This window comes from Crassostrea angulata, chromosome 2 (assembly GCF_025612915.1).
Source record: "Crassostrea angulata isolate pt1a10 chromosome 2, ASM2561291v2, whole genome shotgun sequence".
NCBI classification, from domain to species: domain Eukaryota; kingdom Metazoa; phylum Mollusca; class Bivalvia; order Ostreida; family Ostreidae; genus Magallana; species Magallana angulata.
The window spans coordinates 29,979,449-30,002,051 of record NC_069112.1 but is presented as its reverse complement, the minus strand read 5'-3'; the positions used below and the strand labels follow the sequence as shown (position 1 = coordinate 30,002,051).

General features: G+C 31.0%; 2 protein-coding genes across 7 annotated transcripts in view; one reads left to right on the top strand and one right to left on the bottom strand.

Moving 5' to 3' along the window:
* The first annotated feature begins 210 nt into the window (after positions 1–210).
* LOC128172073 (cyclic GMP-AMP synthase-like) lies at positions 211–3,780 on the top strand. 6 transcript variants are annotated; one of them, XM_052837843.1, is made up of 3 exons: positions 211–265; positions 567–673; positions 2,188–3,780. In XM_052837843.1, the coding sequence occupies exon 3, from the start codon at positions 2,352–2,354 to the stop codon at positions 3,570–3,572; it is 1,221 nt and encodes a 406-aa protein (XP_052693803.1). In that variant the 5' UTR covers positions 211–265; positions 567–673; positions 2,188–2,351; the 3' UTR covers positions 3,573–3,780. The 6 variants fall into 6 exon arrangements, with proteins under 6 accessions (XP_052693803.1, XP_052693799.1, XP_052693802.1 ...); XM_052837839.1 differs by having other exon boundaries at positions 2,107–3,780; XM_052837842.1 differs by having other exon boundaries at positions 212–265; positions 567–648.
* Positions 3,781–5,331: 1,551 nt separating this feature from the next.
* The window catches only part of LOC128174165 (receptor-type tyrosine-protein phosphatase kappa-like), a 34,745-nt gene continuing 17,473 nt past the window's right edge, over positions 5,332–22,603 (bottom strand). Inside the window, exons 11-29 of the mRNA XM_052839786.1 lie at positions 21,186–21,292; positions 20,795–20,889; positions 20,152–20,219; positions 19,748–20,061; positions 16,585–16,672; positions 16,365–16,429; positions 16,221–16,257; positions 15,069–15,166; positions 14,820–14,948; positions 14,454–14,602; positions 13,579–13,702; positions 13,166–13,312; positions 12,927–13,011; positions 12,513–12,586; positions 12,241–12,375; positions 11,796–11,915; positions 8,881–9,026; positions 7,350–7,485; positions 5,332–6,077 (exon numbers count right to left, since the gene is read on the bottom strand). Coding sequence (XP_052695746.1) covers positions 5,997–6,077; positions 7,350–7,485; positions 8,881–9,026; positions 11,796–11,915; positions 12,241–12,375; positions 12,513–12,586; positions 12,927–13,011; positions 13,166–13,312; positions 13,579–13,702; positions 14,454–14,602; positions 14,820–14,948; positions 15,069–15,166; positions 16,221–16,257; positions 16,365–16,429; positions 16,585–16,672; positions 19,748–20,061; positions 20,152–20,219; positions 20,795–20,889; positions 21,186–21,292 — 2,198 coding nt within the window. The 3' untranslated portion in view covers positions 5,332–5,996. The remainder of the gene's footprint in view (positions 6,078–7,349; positions 7,486–8,880; positions 9,027–11,795; positions 11,916–12,240; positions 12,376–12,512; positions 12,587–12,926; positions 13,012–13,165; positions 13,313–13,578; positions 13,703–14,453; positions 14,603–14,819; positions 14,949–15,068; positions 15,167–16,220; positions 16,258–16,364; positions 16,430–16,584; positions 16,673–19,747; positions 20,062–20,151; positions 20,220–20,794; positions 20,890–21,185; positions 21,293–22,603) is intronic.

Here is a 22,603-nt window from a genome sequence, read left to right as displayed (position 1 = left end):
CATTTTGTCACATTCATTTTAGGTGAAGACCTGGAATTGTCATTGCAACATTAAACATTTTAACAAAACATAAATAAAACATAAAACATAAACAAGCCTAAGCTTTGATTACTTAACAGGGAATTGTGAGCATAATACATTCAATTCGCGTTTAACTGACACTCATATCATATAGGACCAAAAACTGATAGGGCTAAATTTTACGGTTACCGCTTTGTATCCTATTTTCAAAACGATCAAGTTACCTCTCTCCAGAAGACGCCTAGTAAGTACAAGTACAACATTTTGCATGCATATATTTGTGTTTATTGATTTAATAACACTTTTTGATGCAGTCTACACTTCGAAATGTATATCTACTATCGCATTTTATTCATTTAGGTTTTTACTTTCGCTTTATTATACAATAAACATTCTCTTTCGAAAAGTGCATAATGATGATCAGTTTTCTTATCCTCAAAATGATTATCTCTCTGATTATCATTGATTTGGCATATCGTCGCCAAATGCCGTCACACTGGTTGTTTTTTTTAATATTTCATATTTTTTATCTAATGTTTTCTTAGGTCATACATGTACAATAGTCGGGGCGGATCAATGTATTCTGTGTTGTAAAGAAGAACGTATTATGATATCAGAGATGCAAAGGTAGTGATGTTTCAGTAATTTTCAGGTAACTACAAAGCAACGTTAATATTAAACGTTGAGTATCTATTAACACTAATTGATTGTATATTTTCTTCTATTTAATATTTCTTTGTTCTAAATAGAATAAAAAAAGGCTCTTAAAGCGTGATTCTTTACATTATCATTTGTTATAGAAGGAAACTAAGTGGTACATGTAGAAACGAACTGGCGCTATAAAGCCCTGTTATAAAAATGTTACTGTTACTGAGAGGCCATATCGTTAGTTAGGAGTCTTGATACTTGGTATTTAGGTGGTGTTCTTTGTCATTGAATATTAGGAATGTTCCATGTCATTAGTGTTACTTTACCCTTAAACAATTACTCATATGAATAGGTAAATAAGAATGGTTGTACATTTGCATAATGCACGATTATTTAATGCTTGAGCAGTCAATAAACCCGAATATTTTTCCCGAGGTGAAGGGAACAGCTCAGCATAATCTATTGGCCGAGGCCAAAGGCCGAGGTCAAAAGATCATACTGAGCTATTCCCTACACCAAGGGAAAAATGCTGGTCTATTGACTGTTCACGCATTAATTAATTGTTTTATTATATAATTCCGATATTGGTTTATAAGGATTATGATTTGTACATTACAGAAAGTTTTGGTTCCATTATGCAATATAATAAGATTGTTTTGTATCTTTCACATGCATTTAAACATCTCCACTTATTACGATAGTTTACACACAGAAGGAGGAGTCTCCAAACCATTAGTTTATAAATGTTAATTAAACACTTATTTAGCCTTTCAGGTTTAAAAGAGATGTACTTAAATAACAAACCTACTTATGCTACTTATGAGCAGCCAACTTCCACAAATACTAGTAATCAATAAATAAATCCTTCTTCCTTCTTCAAAGGATAAACAAATAATGCTAGAACATTAGAAACTCCCCTCCAACAAAATCACCTCTCCAGAATTACTGCCCAAACAGGTTTTGATCAAAAAATAGAATTTTAAGACAAGCCAAACACTATCCAAAAACATGTATAAACTCAGGGCAAGTCTCAAAGGTTAAAAATACCATATTATACTGAAATTCAAAAGTAACGAAACAGACATATTTATCAACAAATTAATTGATTAAAACACATATATGACATTAATAATGTGTTATTAGTAATTTTATTCTATCGTCGGCGTCTACAAAATGTAGTGTATGTCGCTTTTTTGGAAAAACAATTGCCATTTTATACATTTCGTACATAAAAATCCAAATAATATTATCCTAATTAAAGAAAAAAATTAAAAATGGTTATATATTTTATGCAAAAACCTAGATTTAAGATAAAATACATTTTGTTTTCGTTTTCTTTATACAGATATAAATAAAAGAGAAACACCCACTTTGATTGTTTGGATTTGTTGTAAAAAGCCTTTCATACTTATTTGAAAAAACTAGTCTTTATTTCAGGTATTCAAAATTGATGAAAAATGGCTGAAGGTTTCTTACAATATGTACATGAAAGTCGTTGCAAATTTCGATTTGAGGCAGATAGAACATCAACTGACGAAATCGAGTCTGGAATAAGGTCCTTGATTAACGACATTGTGAAAAGCATTGAAGAAAAAGCTCCAGAATTCAAAATATTAGACATAATTCCAACCGGAAGCTCTTATGAAGAGACAAAAAATGAAGCACCTAACGAGTTTGATTTCATGCTGGTCTTGAAAGAGTTATCAGGACCTGGCAAACTTAATTTACACCAAGGTTGTTCGGACTGGTATCCACAAATTGAACTTAAAAAAGACGTGAGCTTTCCTCGAAAATACATGGTAAATGTCAATTATACAAATAGACATAACCAGTATGAACAATTTCTAGGAAGTCCGCGAATTGTTGTCCAAAACTTTTGGAAGAGAATACAACAATTAATCCAAGAAACGACATTTGGAGTTGACACACCACGAGGAAAATTATCTGTAAAACATTGTGAAGGCAGAAAGCTAGTTTTTGCATATATACATGACCTTGAGAATGCCCTTAAAAAAACAAACTACGATCCAGAAGCAGAAAAAGCAATAGTATTTAAGGGACATGTTGATATTGGTGTAGACTTAATGTTAGCAGTTGAACATCCACATATAGCAGATATTCTTAGTCGACGTGGATTTCCATCAACATTTGAAGATTTACTTTCTAAGAGTAAATGTCATATCGTTGCAAAGGCATGTCACACCGAACACGGTGCAAATGGAAAGTGCTGGTTCATTTCATTCTCCGCCATGGAACGCGATTTGGTATACGATATGGATCCGCATCATAAACAATGCTACAAGATTCTTAAATCATTGTTTGTATGTGAGATTTCAGCATCTAGGAAGATTATGAATCTTTCGTCCTATGTATTGAAAACTGCATTTTTGTTCCATGTCCATGGCGATAATAGATGTAAAAAGTCGAATTTGTCGGTATGTATAAAAGAAGTCCTTGAATATTTGTCTTCGAATCTGTTTCACGTCAAAATGCCATGCTTCTTTGCAAGAGATATGAATACATGGGGACATCTTCTCGAAACGCCTCGTTTTAGTTGGACACCATCTGGAAATTTAAAAGATATGCCTCACCCGTTTGAACTATGCTGGATAAAACTGATGTTTGAATTTATCAACTACCTGAAATCGGCCGTCTATGAGAACCGCATGGCTGGAACTCTCAAAACGAAAGACGACTACGAAAAGCTAATTTCCAAGTGCAATTATTTCAAGGCAGCGGCCAGCTGCTTAATAAAACTATATTCAGACCGATTCCAATACGAGGTATACCGACTGGAAGAAGGTCATCGTACTTTAAGTGCATGCAACGATGGATTTTTTTACGATTATCTTGAGCATCTAAAGAAGTGTTTTGGTTTTGAACTTCTTTTTCTCAAACAATAACCTGCATGATAATTAATAAAGGTGGATACAGTATTTACATTTACAGTATTTAGTGTATATACACTGTATATCTTTCAAACGCCAAATAATTTATGAATTATAGCGTATGTTGTTTTATTGTTAATAGTGATCTGCTATCTTTTCTGTGATGTTTAGATTTAGGTGAATTTATATTATGATGTTTTGATTGATGTTGTAACCCCCCCCCCCTCCCGCCCCTGAAAAAGAAGAAAGAAGAAAAAACAATTCTGGATAAAACCCTATATATAATTGATCGAGAAAAAAATCATATCCTTTAAAAAAGAACATTAAAATTTGGGTTTTATCACGTTCTTATTTACTTTTAAAGAAAAATGACGTAGTTGATAGAGCGTTAAGCATTAACTTTTTAAACGAAAAAATATAACCATTAAAGGTTTTAATGAACTGCAGTTTGAAAGCAATGTAGATTTACTCTATAACAAAAATCAGGAATTAGAAAAGCTTAGAAAACATAAGTTTCCCTTTAAAAATGACAATTAAAATATAAAACAATTAATAAATATCAACTCTTATTTCAAGAAAATGAACAAGAACAACACAACAAAATGTGGTATTAATCATGTTTTTTTCTTTCTGTTTTAGTGCACTTCACATTAAATTACACTTAAAGGGTACAATAAAACTGAATTTCAATTAACAAAACAGGCCAATCTATAACTTACAACATGAAATATAATTTTAACAACAATGTTAACTCCCATTATCAACTGATATTACTTTTAAATTATTCGTTGGGTTGCAATGGTATATGCAGTTTAAAAGATATTAATATATCACGTGTTTTGGGTTTTTTTTTTAATTCACTGTGTTGCTTCCTTTTAGATGTATTCAGGTAATGGATTGCTTTACCGTTGTCGTCACTAATCCAGTTCGTTTCTACTGAAACGTAGTTTGAAAGATATATTTTTCAATACTACATCCACGTGTTACACATATTATTATTTTGAAATGTCAAATATTTGATCTAAAAGCAATACTACATATTCTTGTTTTTGCTTTGAACAAAGTTGTGAAAGCTTTCATTTTTTTTATATAAAATTGTTGGTTTATATGTACATGTATTTCTGTAACTAAAACCATGTAATAAACAAGCATTCTTTTTAAAGGAATGTAATATGTAATATCACTGGTCAGCTATGTTAATGTAATACGACAGCATTACGCTACATGCAATAAATATTAATATAACACCATTTTTGATCATTTCCGTAATAGCAAGACATGAATAAGTTTTACATTTAGTTGTCGAAGTATACTTCCGATAACATTCGTATGCATTTGTGAAAAAAAGTTATTCAAATCAGTTTGTATGTAACTCAATGCACACGGATAACAGTAACGTTTTAGTAATATGCGTGTAATTAAAAATTTAAATGAGGTTCCACTGCATAGAAAATAAAATAGTGCAAGGCGCAATGCGTGCGCAAAAAGTGAAATCCGGATGCCTCATTTGAATATACCTGGGGTCGGCCAAAGCCGATCACAAAAATAGTATAAAAGAGGAACTTTTCCTAGTAAATAAATACATGTTCATATTTTCTAACTTATGGATGCTTTATTGTTGATCATTTATTTATTTCTTTTTATCCTTTCAGACCGTAACAGTTTTTAATCTCAATGGAACACAATAAAAACAATACAAATGATATTTTAACATTTTTAAACTTTAATATATATTTTATATATTTTAATTTTGTAACACGCAATGAATTTTGATGTACGTTGCATATCTATATACATGTATTTACATATTTACTTGATATATATAAATTTACATCTACCGAATATGATTTCCTCTATTTCTTATGGAAACTTACAATTTATATATATATATAGCTCTATAGAAACAGCTAGGCTGAAACCAACACGCCCCGTGTATTGATTGGTCTACAGCGGCTGAAACTGAGAGGACTAAAATCTACACCCCCGTATACCGATTTAGAGCGACCTAAGAAGAATCAAGGACTGCATGAAATAATCATGATGATGCCAGATTAAAGTCTCTCAGGAAACGATTTGGCTGGGTTTTTTTTAGAGAACGTATTAATGTACATTAACAGTAATTTAGTGAATTTTACTTACTTTTGTAATTAATTTATTAATTAGCTAAAACAGAGATCTAAATATAAACAATGAAATGCTTGCTTTGATGATTCATTCGGGTTATGAATGTATCGATCATTGCACAAAAATACTTAAGCCGCTAACACGGGTTATGTGTTTTTCCTGCAATGTTGCCACCTTCATATCTCGCATGAATCACCAAAGAAAACATTCTATTGTTTAAATATGCATGAGTCGGATATAAACAATATTCACTTGTATATACATAAATCAAAGTCTTAATGCAATAACTATGACACGCAGGCCTACGCAAAATAGTCACTGGTTGTAGTAGATATTATCATCTTTTCGAGACTCTATGAAGCTCCTTAATGCATCGTGAATCAGTGTGTACTCCTCCTGTAAGTAAACTTCCCATTATTGCATATTCCTGATACCTTTTATCAGAACAACATGTATATTGTTATGCCAGTTGTATAATTGTTCTCTTAAGGTAGTTCGCGGGTTTACTGCTTGCGAGAAAACCTACTCTGAAAATTTGTCCGCGTGATCAATAGGTTTCAGAGATTTATTTCTAAAATTTATTTGAGATTCGTCTGCATAGTTATAATGTTATCGTGATTCAAACACAGTGTCGCTGATAAAATCAAGCAACGCCATTTCAATGAAATATATAGTAAAATGCATATCTTAGTCGAAAACCGCATTTCAAAACTATGCTCCAAACTTTTAAACGATCTAGACGAACTTAATTATACTCAACACAATAACAGAAGAGATAATTTTGAATCAGTTCATAAAAAAAAATCAATATGTGTTCTCGGCCAATTTTTCGTAAAACAACTTTAAAGATTTAAAAGATTTCACAAAATCCTATATTTTTATCACGACGTTAGCCCGACGTCATCAATTTCTTTCTTCTGAGAACCAAATATGAAAATGCGCTGGTTGACCAGACTAGCTGATTAACACATATTAGAACATGCAAATCTAATTAACATTATTATGAATGTTTTCGAATGCATAAAGGGAATTAATGTAAGGTTGTGAAGAGAAGAAACATAACTACTTTTCTTTTCAATGAGCCAGTCATGCATTCAATGCAAAAACAATTACCATACAAGTATTGCCATATAAACAAGTTTGTAATCGCATACGATACATATTAAAAACCAAAATAATTTTAATAGTTAGATCGGTATTTGAAAATACAGAATTCATAATTGTGAAACGAGCGAAGTTAATGCATACGGTTCAATTTATTTACAATGTACTTGTCTAAACATAAATTAGATTAAAGAGTTCCAACGCACACTCATACCTTATAGCATTCAATGCGACAGTGTATGTCATCTTTAAATTTTTAGCACTTGATAATTATAAATGTTTGTATAAACTGCAATTTAGCTTTTTAAAATATTTCATTTTATGTTTCTAAAGATCATTTGTTATTTCTTTATGAAATGTATGAGTTTGCTATGACGGTCAACTCTTTACGTCGAATCCTATTGTGACGTCAGCAAACCCGCGAGCTACGTTAATAAAATCATAGTTTCCTACATTTTCTTGGAAAGTTTATTTGCTGAATTTAACTGCGTTTTCAACCTACCAGAATTAAACATTCAATAGAAGGCAGAAATGTGAACGAAATTCAAAAATATTTTTTTTTACTATAGATGAGCACAGCTCAGGACGTCGTGTTTGAAGGAGTCTGACCACGGAAAACACGTCTATCTCTTCGTCCATTGTCAGTTGTTGAATCAGGTTATAAACAGCACAAAACACTCCACACAAAGTAGCTCCATCACTTGCAATGACAAAGAAAAATGTGTGCAAGATGAACTTGCATAATAAGAAAATTACCTTTTAATAGAATGCGCTGCGTAATCACCAAAGTTATTCATAAATTGCCAGTGTATGGAAAATTTCAATAGATAGACTCGTAAAATATCTACCGCTTAATTGATGTATCTTGCTAATTCAAATAATACATGTGTAGTTCTACAAAAACCCACGTGCGATGCAATACTTTCATGCAATTAAAATATTGCTTTCTTTTTGTGATCGGCTTCGGCTGATCACTATTGTGTCTATATGAAGCATCCGGCAAATGCTTCCACGTGCGCACACATTCCGCTTGCATAAGTAGTTCTTATAAAAACTTGAAGTTTGGTTTAGTATTTATATAACATTTTACTCAGTTTTATTTCAATGCATTTACCTTAAGAGATGCAAACATACATAAAATACAGTTCGACCTGTTAATTCAAGAATGCACATTTTGTCTCACGCGTATGAATTTCGATCGAAAGGTTCTTTCAGTAATGCAGTTGACCTCGATGAACTGATCTCAATCATAAGATGCTCTGACCTCGATCTATTGATGTTGCATAATAATAGCTAGGAAGACGGCTTGATTTATAAATAAGGTTACGTTATAATGCGACCTCAGTAGCAAGTTATGATGGCATTCAATGTTTATCAGTCGCATTAAATTATTTTAATACAACTCTTTCTTTGTATACGTGCCCATGCACTTTTAGTGCCCTACTCAGTACTCTGAAGAAAATACGTTAACATTGATTAATTACATTGAAAAATATAAAACTAGACAAGGAGTTTACGAACGGCTTTCCGCAAATTTATTTCAAAATTGAATTTGTTGACGGTTGATAATGATGAAATTATGGTGTACAGATTCAAAATATTCTATATTTTTTTTAAAAACAACACTTTTTAAATTATTTTACATCAAACTAATCATATTGATGTTGATTGCTTCTTGCTATCAATATATCATTATTGCCGATCATTCCTTTAAAAGGAATACTTGTTAAAGATTACAATAGTATTGAAAAAAAGTGCAACAGTCGTCTACTCTTATAAATCTTGTGAAAAACAATATCAGTTAAACTTGTAAATCAAACAGTTAACGTATGATTGCTTAGCATTTACTAATTTAAGTTCCACGGTCCTATTTGCCATTCGTGTGTATTTGTTTTAGATCTCTGTTACATGCAAATATTAACCTTGCAAAGTAAAAGGATTTCAAACACAAGACTGAAAATAACCAGTAGCAACATTCTTGAAATATTATATCTCTCCATTAATGAAAATAGCCATTTTTAAAAAAAAAGGCTCAAGTCACTTGATGTTTTCTTTTGAAATACATTATTAACAGCGTCGGTATCAAATGTCTTACTTGCTGATGACTGTAATCGGATGTTCTGTTTCAACGTTCTTTGCAAATAACACCAAACCAAGAATTTGGGAAACGGTCCGAGAATCAATCGGAGATAGGTTAAAAACTGGCTCCGCCATGTGAACTAAACATGCTGTATCGCCAATCTGACAAAAAGAGATATTGGTGATTTAACCGAACTCATAATTGTTTTATTTAAACATCAACCTACCAGGAATAAATATAAATGATTAAAATGAAGTTTGAATAATCTGTAATAACGCAACTAACCAACACAAAAAGAGGGATGTTGCTGCAATAATCAGATAAACAAAAACACCACCAACGAAATGTCATGATTACCATATAGAGCCAAAGTCTCAACTGATTAAGCGAGCGTTTCTAAACAGAATTATTACCGACCCAATCTGCAGAGATATATTCAAGTCGGACCAAATTTTCGGGAAGCATAAAAACGTAGGGGACATATTAGTCAGGTTAAGACGTTAACAATAGATACTTCGTCAGCGTTTGCGCCCCTGATTTGGTGGACATTTCTTTTTCAGAAAACCGCCAAAACACTCTAAATATACTATTATAACTATTGTTATTACCGTCTTCCTTGGAAGACGGTATAACAAGTTGAAATAATTTAAGTCTCCGGGTTGTGCACTTCCTTCCTCTCCTTTGTGATTGGTAGAGAATACATATGATGTGAAGAATTACATTTTTTTCATTGGGTGAAATACTGTTCGGCGCAAGGGAGATAATTATCTGATGATCATTTTTCATGTACGACTTAACAAATTTCGTATATTTCAAATCTTAGACAACGAAAAAAAAATGCTTTACCTTTGATTTTCAGATTCAACCAGTTGAAAGCAATTTTCTATAATATCTATTGAAGTAATTTGCTTTTCCTATATTGTTTTATTCAAATAAAAAAAAAACTATTTTTAATTTTTAGAAAAAAAATGATGCAGTATGGCATATATTCAAGTTGTTTGAACCTTAGATAGGTAAAATTACATGTAATAGCGAGCGAAGCGAGCTCGACCGGAAGGCGTGTGTGAATAGAAAATTCGGACTATGTTGCACATTCATTCAACGGATTTTTTTAGCGTCATTAAATCGGACCATTCATGCATTGTTTTAATCGTCCTAGTAGTTCCCTGTAATCATGACAATTTTTATCACTTCACACTCTCACGAGAGCCAGGAAGCAATAAAACAATAACGATGTATACGACATCCAATGATACAGTCAATGCTATCTCTAAAGTTCACCTCAATACACTCAATCAAAAATAATCGAGTGACGTCACAAAGGTTTACGCATTGATCCGATAGATTTTTTTCGGCGTCAGTAAATTTTGACCCACAATTCATAGTACCAATGCTTTCTAACCTCACGTTCTCGCGAGAATCTAAGTAAAACTTTTGAGAAGCATATAAGATGTGAAATTTTAAGAACATCATGTTTTTTTAAGTAAATAAAAGAGTATACTTCGCGTACTTTTATTTCTCAGGGTAGTTTTAAAGAGTCAGACAACACTGAGCTAACGTGAACATGTACATCACAGTAAGGGGAAATAACTCTAACCTAAGTTATTGTAAATCTGCTGAAAAACCCCTCAAAATCTCGCAAAGCTAAAGAATGAGGACATTTCTTCAGCCTCATCCAAAAAATCTTTACAAGCAAATAGAAAAGAAAAGATAATTCTCAAAATCATGAAAATTCTAATCCTTCAGCTCTTTAGCAGTTCAATAATTTCTTTATTTCCACTTTCATTAATTACATGCCCCCAATCCCAAGGGTTGCAACTACATTTTTATATAAAAGGATAAATTATATTTAAGCGTAATTTAAAAAAAAATAAAGATTATTTTTTTTTTTTTAAGTGGAGGGGGGGGGGTGCAACTCCATGATAAGTCGATTTTCTATGTGTACATTGAAAAAAAAAATTAACATGGGGGGGGGGGACTATGATAAGTCAATATTTGAATGTAAGTTTAAGAAAAAATGTGTACTGCAAAAAAGGGGATGAACTGACGTACGTTAGAATCACTTTGAAAGAGGAGATAGAGTGCATTGGACATTATATTAAAATCTTTATTTTTCAACAACATTGTATCTGAGATTGAAATATTGTTCTACTTATTAATAAATAAAAAAAACAAATCTTATACACTATGAATAATGTACATTTGCTGAAAAAATAGGATTGTTTTATTTTATTTTGCAATCAAATTTATTTTGTTGTTTATTTTATTTTCATTGATTTATCATAGTTCATTATTTGATCACATGCTGCGCTTGCCCAAACGGTCAAACCGTTAACCTTATTTTTTTGTTGAACAAAATGCTGAACAAGCGGTAAAACTTTGATTTTATCAAAATTATACGAGTCTACGACCCTTCCTAAGACCTCTTTTACCCTACTAAATTCGATATCAGCTTACAAGCTGGGGTACGCATTTCTCAATTTTAGACACGCAGGCTTAAAAGACACATAATGACATAGATATTCCACACGCCATGGTATGTAGAGGAAGGTGAAATTTATATAAAACAAAATAAATTGTCTTTCATAACTCATTAGTGATAAGGGTTTGCTGTTAAGATGGTAAGCTTTTTTTTAAAAAGCTAAACTTGGTATCATCATAACACACATTAAAATACTAGTATAAAGAACAAGATCTCTGTGAGCACCTGCAACAAAGAATTTCTGGGGAAAAAAATTGAAGGCAATTTTTGTTACTGGCAGACATACAGAAAGACACAAAATGGTAAATCAGCGCACCCCCCCCTCTTCTCCTTTGAAGCGGGGGGGGGGGGGGGGGGGGTGATATAATTTAGAAAGTCTGGTCCCATAAAGTTGATGACAAGTTTGTTGGATTGATGCCGCCATTTATACAATTAATGGAATGCTTACGCTTTCTTTAGTAATTTGAATTTTCCGGCATTGTATTTCGCTCGTTTGCTCATTTCGTAGTTGAATTGTGAAGGGAGTAACGACTTTAGGGTTACGTGTCGCTGGCAACCATTCATCTGCCTATAAATGACAATAAGTTTAATTAACACCCGATTGCATTTATTTTTTGTTAATTTTGTCAGTTAAAGTTTAGTGTGAGAAATTTTTGTACACGTAAAACATTAAATTGTGCATTTTCAATAAAAGTTTTCTAGTTTCGTCAAATCTAGTAAATTGTTTCATTGCAATCCATTGAATTTTGTTCATTAACAGGCATCTTATAATCAAAATTGTGCTTACTTAAATATTTAAAGAAAATAAGATTACCTCATTGTGTCGTTGGCATTGAAATTTTAAAATATAAAAAAAAACAGAAAATTTCTTATGCTTGATGTAAAATTCGTACAAGTTTCTCTTTTTTCAGAGGTTCCATACAGACAACAACTTCCGATTCATGGTCAGTGATGAGGCGTAGAAAGTCTACAGCGTCACCTGGTTTTGGGTAATGGGTAACGATATACGCATCTTGGTCGGTGAAAGACTGGTAATATATATAAAAAAAGAGAACACTCAATTTTTAAAGCTGGTTTATTAAGTTAAATGATATAAATTAGATCAGATTCAGTCCCACCGAAAAAGGTATAATCAAATTTCATGAAAATTCACTGCTATCCTTACAGGCAGAGTTATGGCATTGATGTAGTTTCCACGATTTTTAACACTGGATGTCAAATATATAATGTACTTGTCAACTAAAAAAAATATAAAACTTAAAGTTTTTTTGTAATGAAATATCTGCAAATGTATAACCGGCATTTATCTTGAGAGAAGCTGTGTTAAAATCATTAAAATCATTTTTAGTTTGTATAATAAAAAATAAATAACGTTGATACCACGTTAAAAATTACAAATAATTGCACAACCTTTAAGAGTTTTGGTATTAAGGTGTTTTTTCTTCTCTATTTACACATAAACATATAAAAATATTAAGCTATTTTATGTTCCTTTTATAACAAGTTGTTCGATTGAATAATGAGTGCAGCGCCATTCATAATAATGAATGTTATAAGTGTAATTTGTTGTCCCACTTACGAGGGCGAATAGATGATATCTCTCTGTATTGTGACGCCTTTTCATAATCCTTCTTTGTGTAATGATGACGACCAGAGAGAAGTCGCTGAGGATATTCCATTAACAGGTGCATCAAAAGTTGTACTCATTATTATAACAATTATTATAAATATTTTTTTACTAAAATTACTATTTGTAATTTGCTTTAAGATCAAGTTGAAATAAAAAAAATATGAAATGAAAATAAACCAAAAAAAAACCTGAAACTCCTTTTTCAATGATGATGCATTCACCAACTTTTCTCTTTCTGCCATTTGTTTTATTCTAAGGAACTCCGTTGTAGTCTGAACGGAAACAGGAGACTTAAACATCTCGCGGAGAGTCAAAAATATTGTCTTGTATTGCTCCTGAAAGCATATTTAGACTCAGCTCCAATCATGATATGAATATAAACCAGAGGCTTCTGAAAATTAACTGGCTGTTTACTTACTGGAATTGATATGTGTTGTTATAAAACAAGTACATTAAAACTTAAATCGGTGTGTTTGAGTTTCTGATTTAAATTAGCGTATCATATGTTTAAATATCCTCAGATTAGAAAGTATTTCATACTTGTATTATTTATTTTATTTTGAACAGCACAACGTTATGCAAATAATAATTTGAGACTCACATAAGTTTGGACCATGTTCATCCTTTTTTCTCTCATTTTCTTCACGTATTCAGCAATGTTGAATTTGTGCTCATTATGCAGAGCATCAATTGCTATGTAAGTTCCCGTTCTTCCGATTCCAGCACTGTTATTATCAAATAGAGAAATTAATTCATTCTTATGACGAATTTCACCTTTTTTTTTTCTCTTTTTTTTTATCTTTTGCATATTGTTTATCATGTTTATACGATAATCGTTAATTACAAAAATTTTATGCAATAAAGTTAATAATGAAAAGATTTCTATTGATATGACTTTATTATGATAAAGATATTTGTATTCAAAGCTGAACGTCGCTCGTAAACAGGCACATTCACGCAGTTATATAAACCATTTGATTTCATTACAACCGATTACACACCTAAAAAAGTGGCAAACGTTTAGTTTTCCTTCTCTGATCTTTGAATATCGTGCATTTATTTTTTCTTTAGTTACAAATTATGTTTGTTAATAATACATCAACCTGTTCATTTGATATAAATATACTTCTTGTTTGGAAAAAAGCGCGTATAAATTGATAATTCCATCACAATAGATTATTAAGGCTAGGCAAGATGTACGTCTACACAAATGAGACCTCTACAGCGAAATACTTTGAACTGTTAAAAGACCTGTATAGAAATTAAAGCGAAAGCGGCGATGAAATAAAAACATGACGGTCATTTGCATGTATGTGTAGCGTTCAGCTTTGGGGTAAGCGCCAAAATTACATTAATATGTTGCCATTATTATTTTATGGCAAGCCATTCATTAAAACACTAAAAATGCATATCATTAGGCATAAACGCATATTTTGCTATGCGTTTATGACCATACAATGTAGAAATCAAAGTCACCTGCAATGAACCAAGGTAGGACCTTTATGCTTTTCGGGCCTTGTTCTTGTCACGTGGTTGTGAAATAATGATAAACAAATCGGATCTGGTATACCGTGGTCCGGCCAGGCGGTGTAATGATACTGGGTGATCGTTCTACTTTTATTTTGCTGAATATCAAAATTGTTTAAACTATGAAATAAAATAGCTCTTATGAATAAAGAAAAACACACTTTTTATTCATTTCATTTTTCTCTCTAGTTTTTTGTTTTTAAAATATTTAATATCTTTTCCTTAGAAGGTTCATAGAATATGATAACGTTTCTTTGTGATTTGACCTAAAATTAAAACAATCTTGTATTTGAAGATAAATTTTGCAGTTATTACCTTTTTATTAGATAATTTCACCTTACGAATGCAATAAAAAGCGTAAAGCCTCTCCTCAGTTGTTTCCAATAAGAACATGTCAATGTGAATATTTTGGTCTATATCTGGCCAGTACTGCACACATTTCACCTATGACAATAAAGTAAAGAGATAGAAGACGAAAAGAACAGCGAATAAAAAAATCCCCAAAAAACAAAAAACAAATTTAATATATGTTTCAAAAACTGAATACATTGAAACACAAATTACCTTAGTCCCTTCAATGAGATTTGTCAACATAACAATTTGCTTTATATTTTCTTGCCAAACCATGAACCAAAAATCTGCTTCAGTGTTTTGTCTTGGTCCTATTATAAAGTTTTGAAAATTAGATAAATACCATTGATACCGTTTTCTCTCTTAAATGATAACTAAGAATACTTTGTAATTGTGACAAATTTATTTTGTAATTATAATAGAAGATTTCAAAATTACGACAAAGTAATTAAATTATCCTGTATCTACATGTACGAGAAAAGTTACCGTTCTTTTATGAAAAATTTATATTTCGTACTTACGACATTACTACATGTATCATGTAATATCAGTGTTACGACATTGTTTTCTAGTTTAGAAAAGATACATGTAATCTCATTATTACGGAAAACATCGTTATATTACGGTATACGTAATAAAAGCAATTGTAACTACAAGAAATGCTCTTATTTTATATTGAAAAAAAAAAACATTTTTTTTCAAGTTCATGATTTTGTTTTATCAAGGACATATATTGTTTGTACAAGCGCTATCTTTCGTAACTTAATTTATCTTTAGATTCTTTGCAAATACATTAACATGTGTTGCATAATATAATAACGTTGTTTTTTTTTTTATCGAAAAATCGGATTGTGTTAACTGTGCCTAATCCCTTATATATGATACATGTAACTTGTGTTAATAAATGTAAATTGTTTTTGTAGGTAAGCAGAAATTTCTCTCAATCTTATATCTGTTTCAACATATTATTCTGAAAACACATACCCGTACATCAAACATTGAAAGTCGTACGGCCATCGAAGCATATTTATTTAAAATTCTATATGTCAAAAAATTGAATAGAAATAATAAACAAAATGGCTTAATATATTGATTTTGAATCATTAAATTTCATTAGTAAAATGTGTAGGAAGTGATGTCATAATTGCGCGTATATCCTAAACGCTCATAAAATCAATCCCATCAAAACGTTGACATTTCATAAGTTGAGACCAAATATCACATTACGAGATCCTTTCTACTTTAATTGTTAAACAAAGACTTAATTACAGGATAACATTGAGTAATAACAAAATAATTTCGCAACATATCTACAAAAAAACCCCGATTTTTTTGTTTTAATGTCTTAATAATCAAATGAAATACCTTGAGTGGCAATGTAGATGTTTGCTGCTCGAATTCCCTTAAAACAAAAAACACTATTTGAACTACATGTTGCAACCCGTCATATTGTTTTAGACGATATATTTTGTTGTTATTCGTCAATGAATTTAAAAAAAATGTTCTTACATCTATATAGTTTGCATTAATGTAGTCTGCACGCCTGTTTGCCAGAATCACTCTCGAATGATCATCTTGAAAAAATGAAAAGATTTTTATGAGAGAGCTAACAACTGATAAATACATATCTTTTAACTTTAGAATTGTAACCAAGTAGTTTACTGTCCTTTTTATTGAACAAATAAATATAAACACAATATATATATATATATATATATATGATACATACAAGGAAATGTCGTTTTGAATCTATTTTTTGTTAGATTTTCTGGCAGTTTTCCTGATTCACAAGAATACCTTTCCCCGTAAAACAATGTCTGAAATAAATTATAATGATTATGTATCGGTTTATACATCAAACATACTATTAATATATTTTGGGTAAAAACAATATAGTAACTAGGGCATTGCAAAGGTTGTGTTGTCCAATATCAAAAAGTGTTAGTGTAGATAACAATAAACAATATAATTAATATGGTATTATTCTGAGGATTATGGTTTGATTTTATCAGCTATAGGATATACATCTCACGCATTATGCCCGGTGTGAGATCGTTTTGTCCAGTAAGAAACAGCAGAGATTTTTCTCTCTTGCACTGTGTATAACTAATCCGCTGTAAAATGTAAACAATTACTGTATGCTCTAACGAACCTAAAAATGATGAACTGAGCTAATGTATAAAGCGTTGTTGATGTTGCCTTTGTATTTGACTACAACTTATTATATTTTCATTGAAAAAAAAATGACGTATGCTTTTTTCTTCACTTGCTATATCTGTAGCACGCGTAGGGATAAATCAAAAGTAATCATTTAGAGGTCAAGAAATAAAGTTGTCAGACATCGTTTTTTTTATTTAAAAAATGCGAGAAAAATAATCATTCATTACACACTCGTGTAGGATAGTGCAATTTCGCCTCGGGGCCACGATTAATGGTCTAGGACTCAACAAAACGTCACCCAAGACTGCGAATTTTGTTCCGTTGGTGGAATTTCATTATCCCACACTCATAATTATGAATATATTAGTATTTTTGTAATAATATAAAATTTTAAAAAAGGCTCACACATGTAATAACAATAACGTTTCCTAGTTGTTTCACGTACTTGTATTACATTGTTAAGTTTTTGTATTAAAAATTGTTAAAAATACTATTAAAAGCAATTTAAAACTAACATATACATAAATATATTTTTAGTTCATTTTTACTTAAAACCAAGGTGAATATCCACATAGAGTTCTTGATTGTACACTTAAATAAACTTCTAAGTGTTCATCCTTATTAATATAATTATTAGAAAATATCGAAATAAAATAACGTGAAATCTTCAACATGTTGTTGCCCGAATTTCTTATCACCAAAAGCACAGACAAAAACACAGACAAAAAAATAAGACAATGTCGAATGAAATCAATTATAACTGACAAAACCTCAATAAAAGATGTTTGTATTTTTCTGCTCGAGCTCAAAACAAATGATAAGTTTTTTGCGATTAATATTGGTGTTCTGTAAAAGTTTCAATAGTAGTGCACTTTAAATCAGCAAAATGATTATTGAAAAAAAACATCACCGTTGGAATGTTGGTATCTGGGTTGTTCTTACGACAGGTTGTACTAACTTTGAATGTGCTATTAATTTTGTCCTCGAAATTGTTTTGAATATTAAGCAATCCAAATAAAATGTTATCTAAAGGTGGAATTACACTTGTAAATATTCACTCATATTATCTGTTAATTGTTTGATTATAAAATATTTAATGATAAAAAAAAAAACTATACATACGTCAAATAAGCGACACATTTGCAAATTAGGGATAAAAAATGAATATTAAAAAAAAATCAATTCAGTAAGTTACAACAAAAGACCTTGCGGGATTCGAACTCGGTATGTACGGATCACAAGCACGACACTTCATCCACTCGGCTAAGAAATAGGTTTTATGTTGCCGTCGATAAAATCCTTTTAATAAAACAAAATATCGTTTCGATCAGAGGTCAGCCATTTTATGACGATGTGTTATTCCACCTTAACATGATTTAGCTCTTTTTATCGCCATATCCATTGCCAACCATAAGCAATCCGAAAACGCTGGGCGAAATTCAACTAAACCGGGCGTGTTCGTGATATCCATAAAGGTCAAGGTAACGGGTTATTACCAGAGGTCAATATAGCTCAAAGTTTTTAACAAATTGAAAGTTAGGTAGAAACAAGATTTCATATCGACGCAAACTTCAAATGGGCCGCAAAAAATATAATTGTTGTATGAATCATTGGTTGTTTACATAAAAACACACCACAAAGAAGAAAATAAGAGTTGGTTATACTAATTTTTATGGTAAATTTTAATATATTTTCAGCAACTTGTTTTGAAGTTCAACATTTTACTATTATCATAAAGAATCGATTTCGTTACTGTAAGCATTTCTAACGGAATTTGTATGATCATTGCCATAGTATGAAGTAATGGAGAACACATTGAGTTGTACATTACTCTAATACAAAGTTCAACTCATCATTTTTCTCTTGGAGGTCATGTATTTCAAACCATTTTGGTTTTTTGGTTGTTGCATTGTATTGAATGAAAACTGAATGCATTAGTTAAATATATGATTTCAAGGGACCTCATAATAAAATAAAAATGGATTAGTTCAAACTTTCCAGTCAATTCAAATTTTCATTTCTGTCATATTCTTGCTTAAATAATTGATATAATGTCATTTCATGATATTTTCTACCACATTTTACATGGAAATATAATATATACACACGCAAAGTCATTTTATTTAACACGGCACATAGAAATTCAAATATATCATTTATATAAAATTTAACGACATTCAAGTATTTTAGGTCTTTAGTATGCCCTGCATACCGATCCTGATGCATTGTTTTGAAAAGAATGAAGAACTCCGAAATTTTCCGAATAGATTATAGTCTTGATAAAAACGCGCCAAATACGACAATCTACTAAGTATGATCTATTTTTCATTTACGAGTAAAACAAAAAATATGTGATATTTTCTAAAAGGCATAACACATATTTCTACATGAAAATTTACTTTTAACTGATAAAAATAAGCATAGTATTAATTCTATAAAAAAAAGAACTATCCCGCAGAAACGCAGTAACAATATTTAAATGTGTATCAAATAACAGACCGCCTTTCAGCGGCCCGTAATGAATTACCCCAACGGCAAGATAAAACATGTTTATTTTATGTAGTAAATACAATACATTGTATTGGGTGAATACTTAGAACTTTGATTCAGTGTATTCTTTGGAGTTGTGTTATTTATAACAAAGTCTATAAAACAAAAATTTATCTTTGATCAAACCATGTAACAAACATTACGTAAATGATGGTGTAACGGTTTTATAAATGTGTACATACCGCATATTCTTTTTTAAAACCATCGTCTTTATTTTTACTCTTTTCTCGTATTACGTCCTCTAATTTGTTGGCAGTAATATCCGGAGTATGAATATCATCATTCATATAAAAATCTCCATATGGGTTTTCCTCGTGTATTTTTTCATCAATGTCAAAATCGTCATCCTTTAGTTCTCTAGAATTGTTTTCTTTATCTAATTGTTCGTGTCTGCGAACTGGAGGTTTCTTCAAAGTTGTCAAATCTTTACTATCGGGGTTTTCAGTTGTATAATTCTGATATATATTGGATATGTCTTGGGCTGCGTTTGAGAAGGCTACAATACACATTTTCAAGCTTTTTTGTAATGAAAACTATCTCGTTTATCTACAAAATGAATAAAATATTTAAACACATAAAAACTTACAGCTAGGATCGGTAGTGTTACCAATATCGTCGGCCTTATATCTGCCTTTTCTGGGTACACCTCGAGTTCTACAACTCATGTACAATGTAAGTTCCGTATACCATTTACAAACGTGTAATGTCAAGCAGAAATAGTTTTGATTTTTTGTTGATAAGGTTGAAAGAAATTAGACCAATATTTAGTGGATACGATTAAACAAATACAAAATTGCACTTTTTACGTATGTGTGAACTTTTTTGTAAAATTCTACATTCATGAATAAATAAAATTATATAAAACATCAAGTATATCATATAAATGACGCAATTTTTCGACAAGTATTTTTTTAAAGTTGTTCCGTTTGTTTAAATATTTTGCTTATTTGATAAACTCATAACCATATAATAAAATTTATTAAATAGTTTAGACGTAGATTGCAGGTTTAAATACCTTACTAAAATAAGATAAAATATCACCAAATTGTAAAACCTTGTTTACTAAGAAAGAAATGTAAGCACTCAATTTCGTATATGCATGCACATTGCTAATTCACATCAAACTTCCAAATAGGGCTGACCATTTGAAACATTAGTTTATTTTTTTTAGTAAATAGAGTTTTAAAAATAAAAATAAATAAATTTGAAATAGTTGAAGTTTATCTCACCTCTTGTACATAATTATGACAAAAATAAGGACTAGAAGAGCAATTACAGCTGCAATGCTTCCGCCAATGATAGAAATATTGGTTTGTTCATCTGTCTGCAAGAATGTATAAATATACCTTGCAAATTCAGACCATAGCAAACATCGATACACAAAAAAACACTAAGATTTGTGCAAAGTACATACGCACTCTTTTAGAATATAAACAAAAACCAAGAACAAACAAACAAACAAAAAGAGAAATAGTCCTGAGATATTTAACATTGCAAAATTTGAGCAGGTAAAAGATTTAACAAATAGGTGCATTTGTTTAAATGGAAAGCCTGTTTGCATTTAATTTTATTGACAATTTCTTTTGTAACAGTTATTGTAAATATCATTCAATGAAGTACCTGTTTGATTGCAAAGCATTCTCCGGTTTCATAGTCACATTCATGATTTTTACAAGCTGTATCACATTGTTGTGTACAATTAGCTCCATAAAAAGTGTGTGCACATGCTACAAAAAAATGAAAAGTTTCAATTTTATTTCTTTGGCAGTAACATGCGCTACCACGATTCAAATCCGTTACATTTAAAACTTCTGCTTTTTCAACATATTTGTTTGCTTCGTACGAGTATCTTAAATGGAAGAAAAAAACTTTCTTGTGCGGCAAAAAATGATTTAACGAGAAAAAGAATATAAAACAAATAGTACGAAATTTCTCTGGTTTGCTACAAGTCTATGTTTTCAGCTATTACAAAATATAGTGCAATTATGATTTATTTTACATATATCTATTGTTAAGGTCTTCCGCTCGGAAGCAAAAGACCTTACTATAATTCTAAACAATTTTCAGATTTCTCTGATAACATGCCGCGCGATGTTGTCGTTTTATATTTTAGTTGTTGAAAATCCCCATCACGTTGTGAATGTTTTCCCTTTTAGTAAAATGTAACGACTTCTTTTGTCCGGGGGGTTTAGCTTTAACGATGACTGGCAGAGTCTCAAAGATTTGCTAGTTTGGAAGCTATTACATTGAATTTGTGCAAGACATATTTCATTTGTTATTTTAATGCAAATAAAAGGATTTGTATAGGTAAGAAAAAAATGCAAAAAACTTTTTGGTCTAACCAAGACCTTTCATTCGGTATACAGAAAAAGGGGCTGGTCCCTATAATTAGGGAGTAAGAGGCATCAAAAGTTTTTTTTTGTAAATAACTTGTAAAGGAATAAAAATTTCTAACGCATTATTGAAGCAAAGTTGTAAAATAATAATTCCGAATCCTTCCGTAGTATTCAAGTTGATGGTTTCGTAATTTATAGTCAGTATTTGCAGAAACAATTTTTGTCAGTTTGGTCCATTTTTGTGGGTGTGTGCACGTTTAGGAAGCAATAACTGATACATGCAGTGCGTGAAGATGATTCAACATAGAATCCCAAGTGTTTATATATATATATATATATATATATATATATATATATATATATATATATATATATATATATATATATCTTTTCATTTCATAATTCTTTGACCTTATTTTTGTTGTTTGTTTCAACAATGTGCCCCTCTCTATATTTAGATGCATTACGAGACCCAGGTAACTAATCGATAGTAGAGTCGCTTGCTGTATTCCGGCCTTCGCCCAGACGACAGTGCATGTTTAACGCCCCACTGTTTTACTGTAACGAAGACATCTTGAATTGTTTCAGTACTGGGAGCTGTGTTAATAAAATGGTTCCAATGCATGGTAAACTCCACTTTTCTACAATACACGGCCGTCATATAAAGCATACTGTGTATTACTGCAATGGGAAATGTACGCT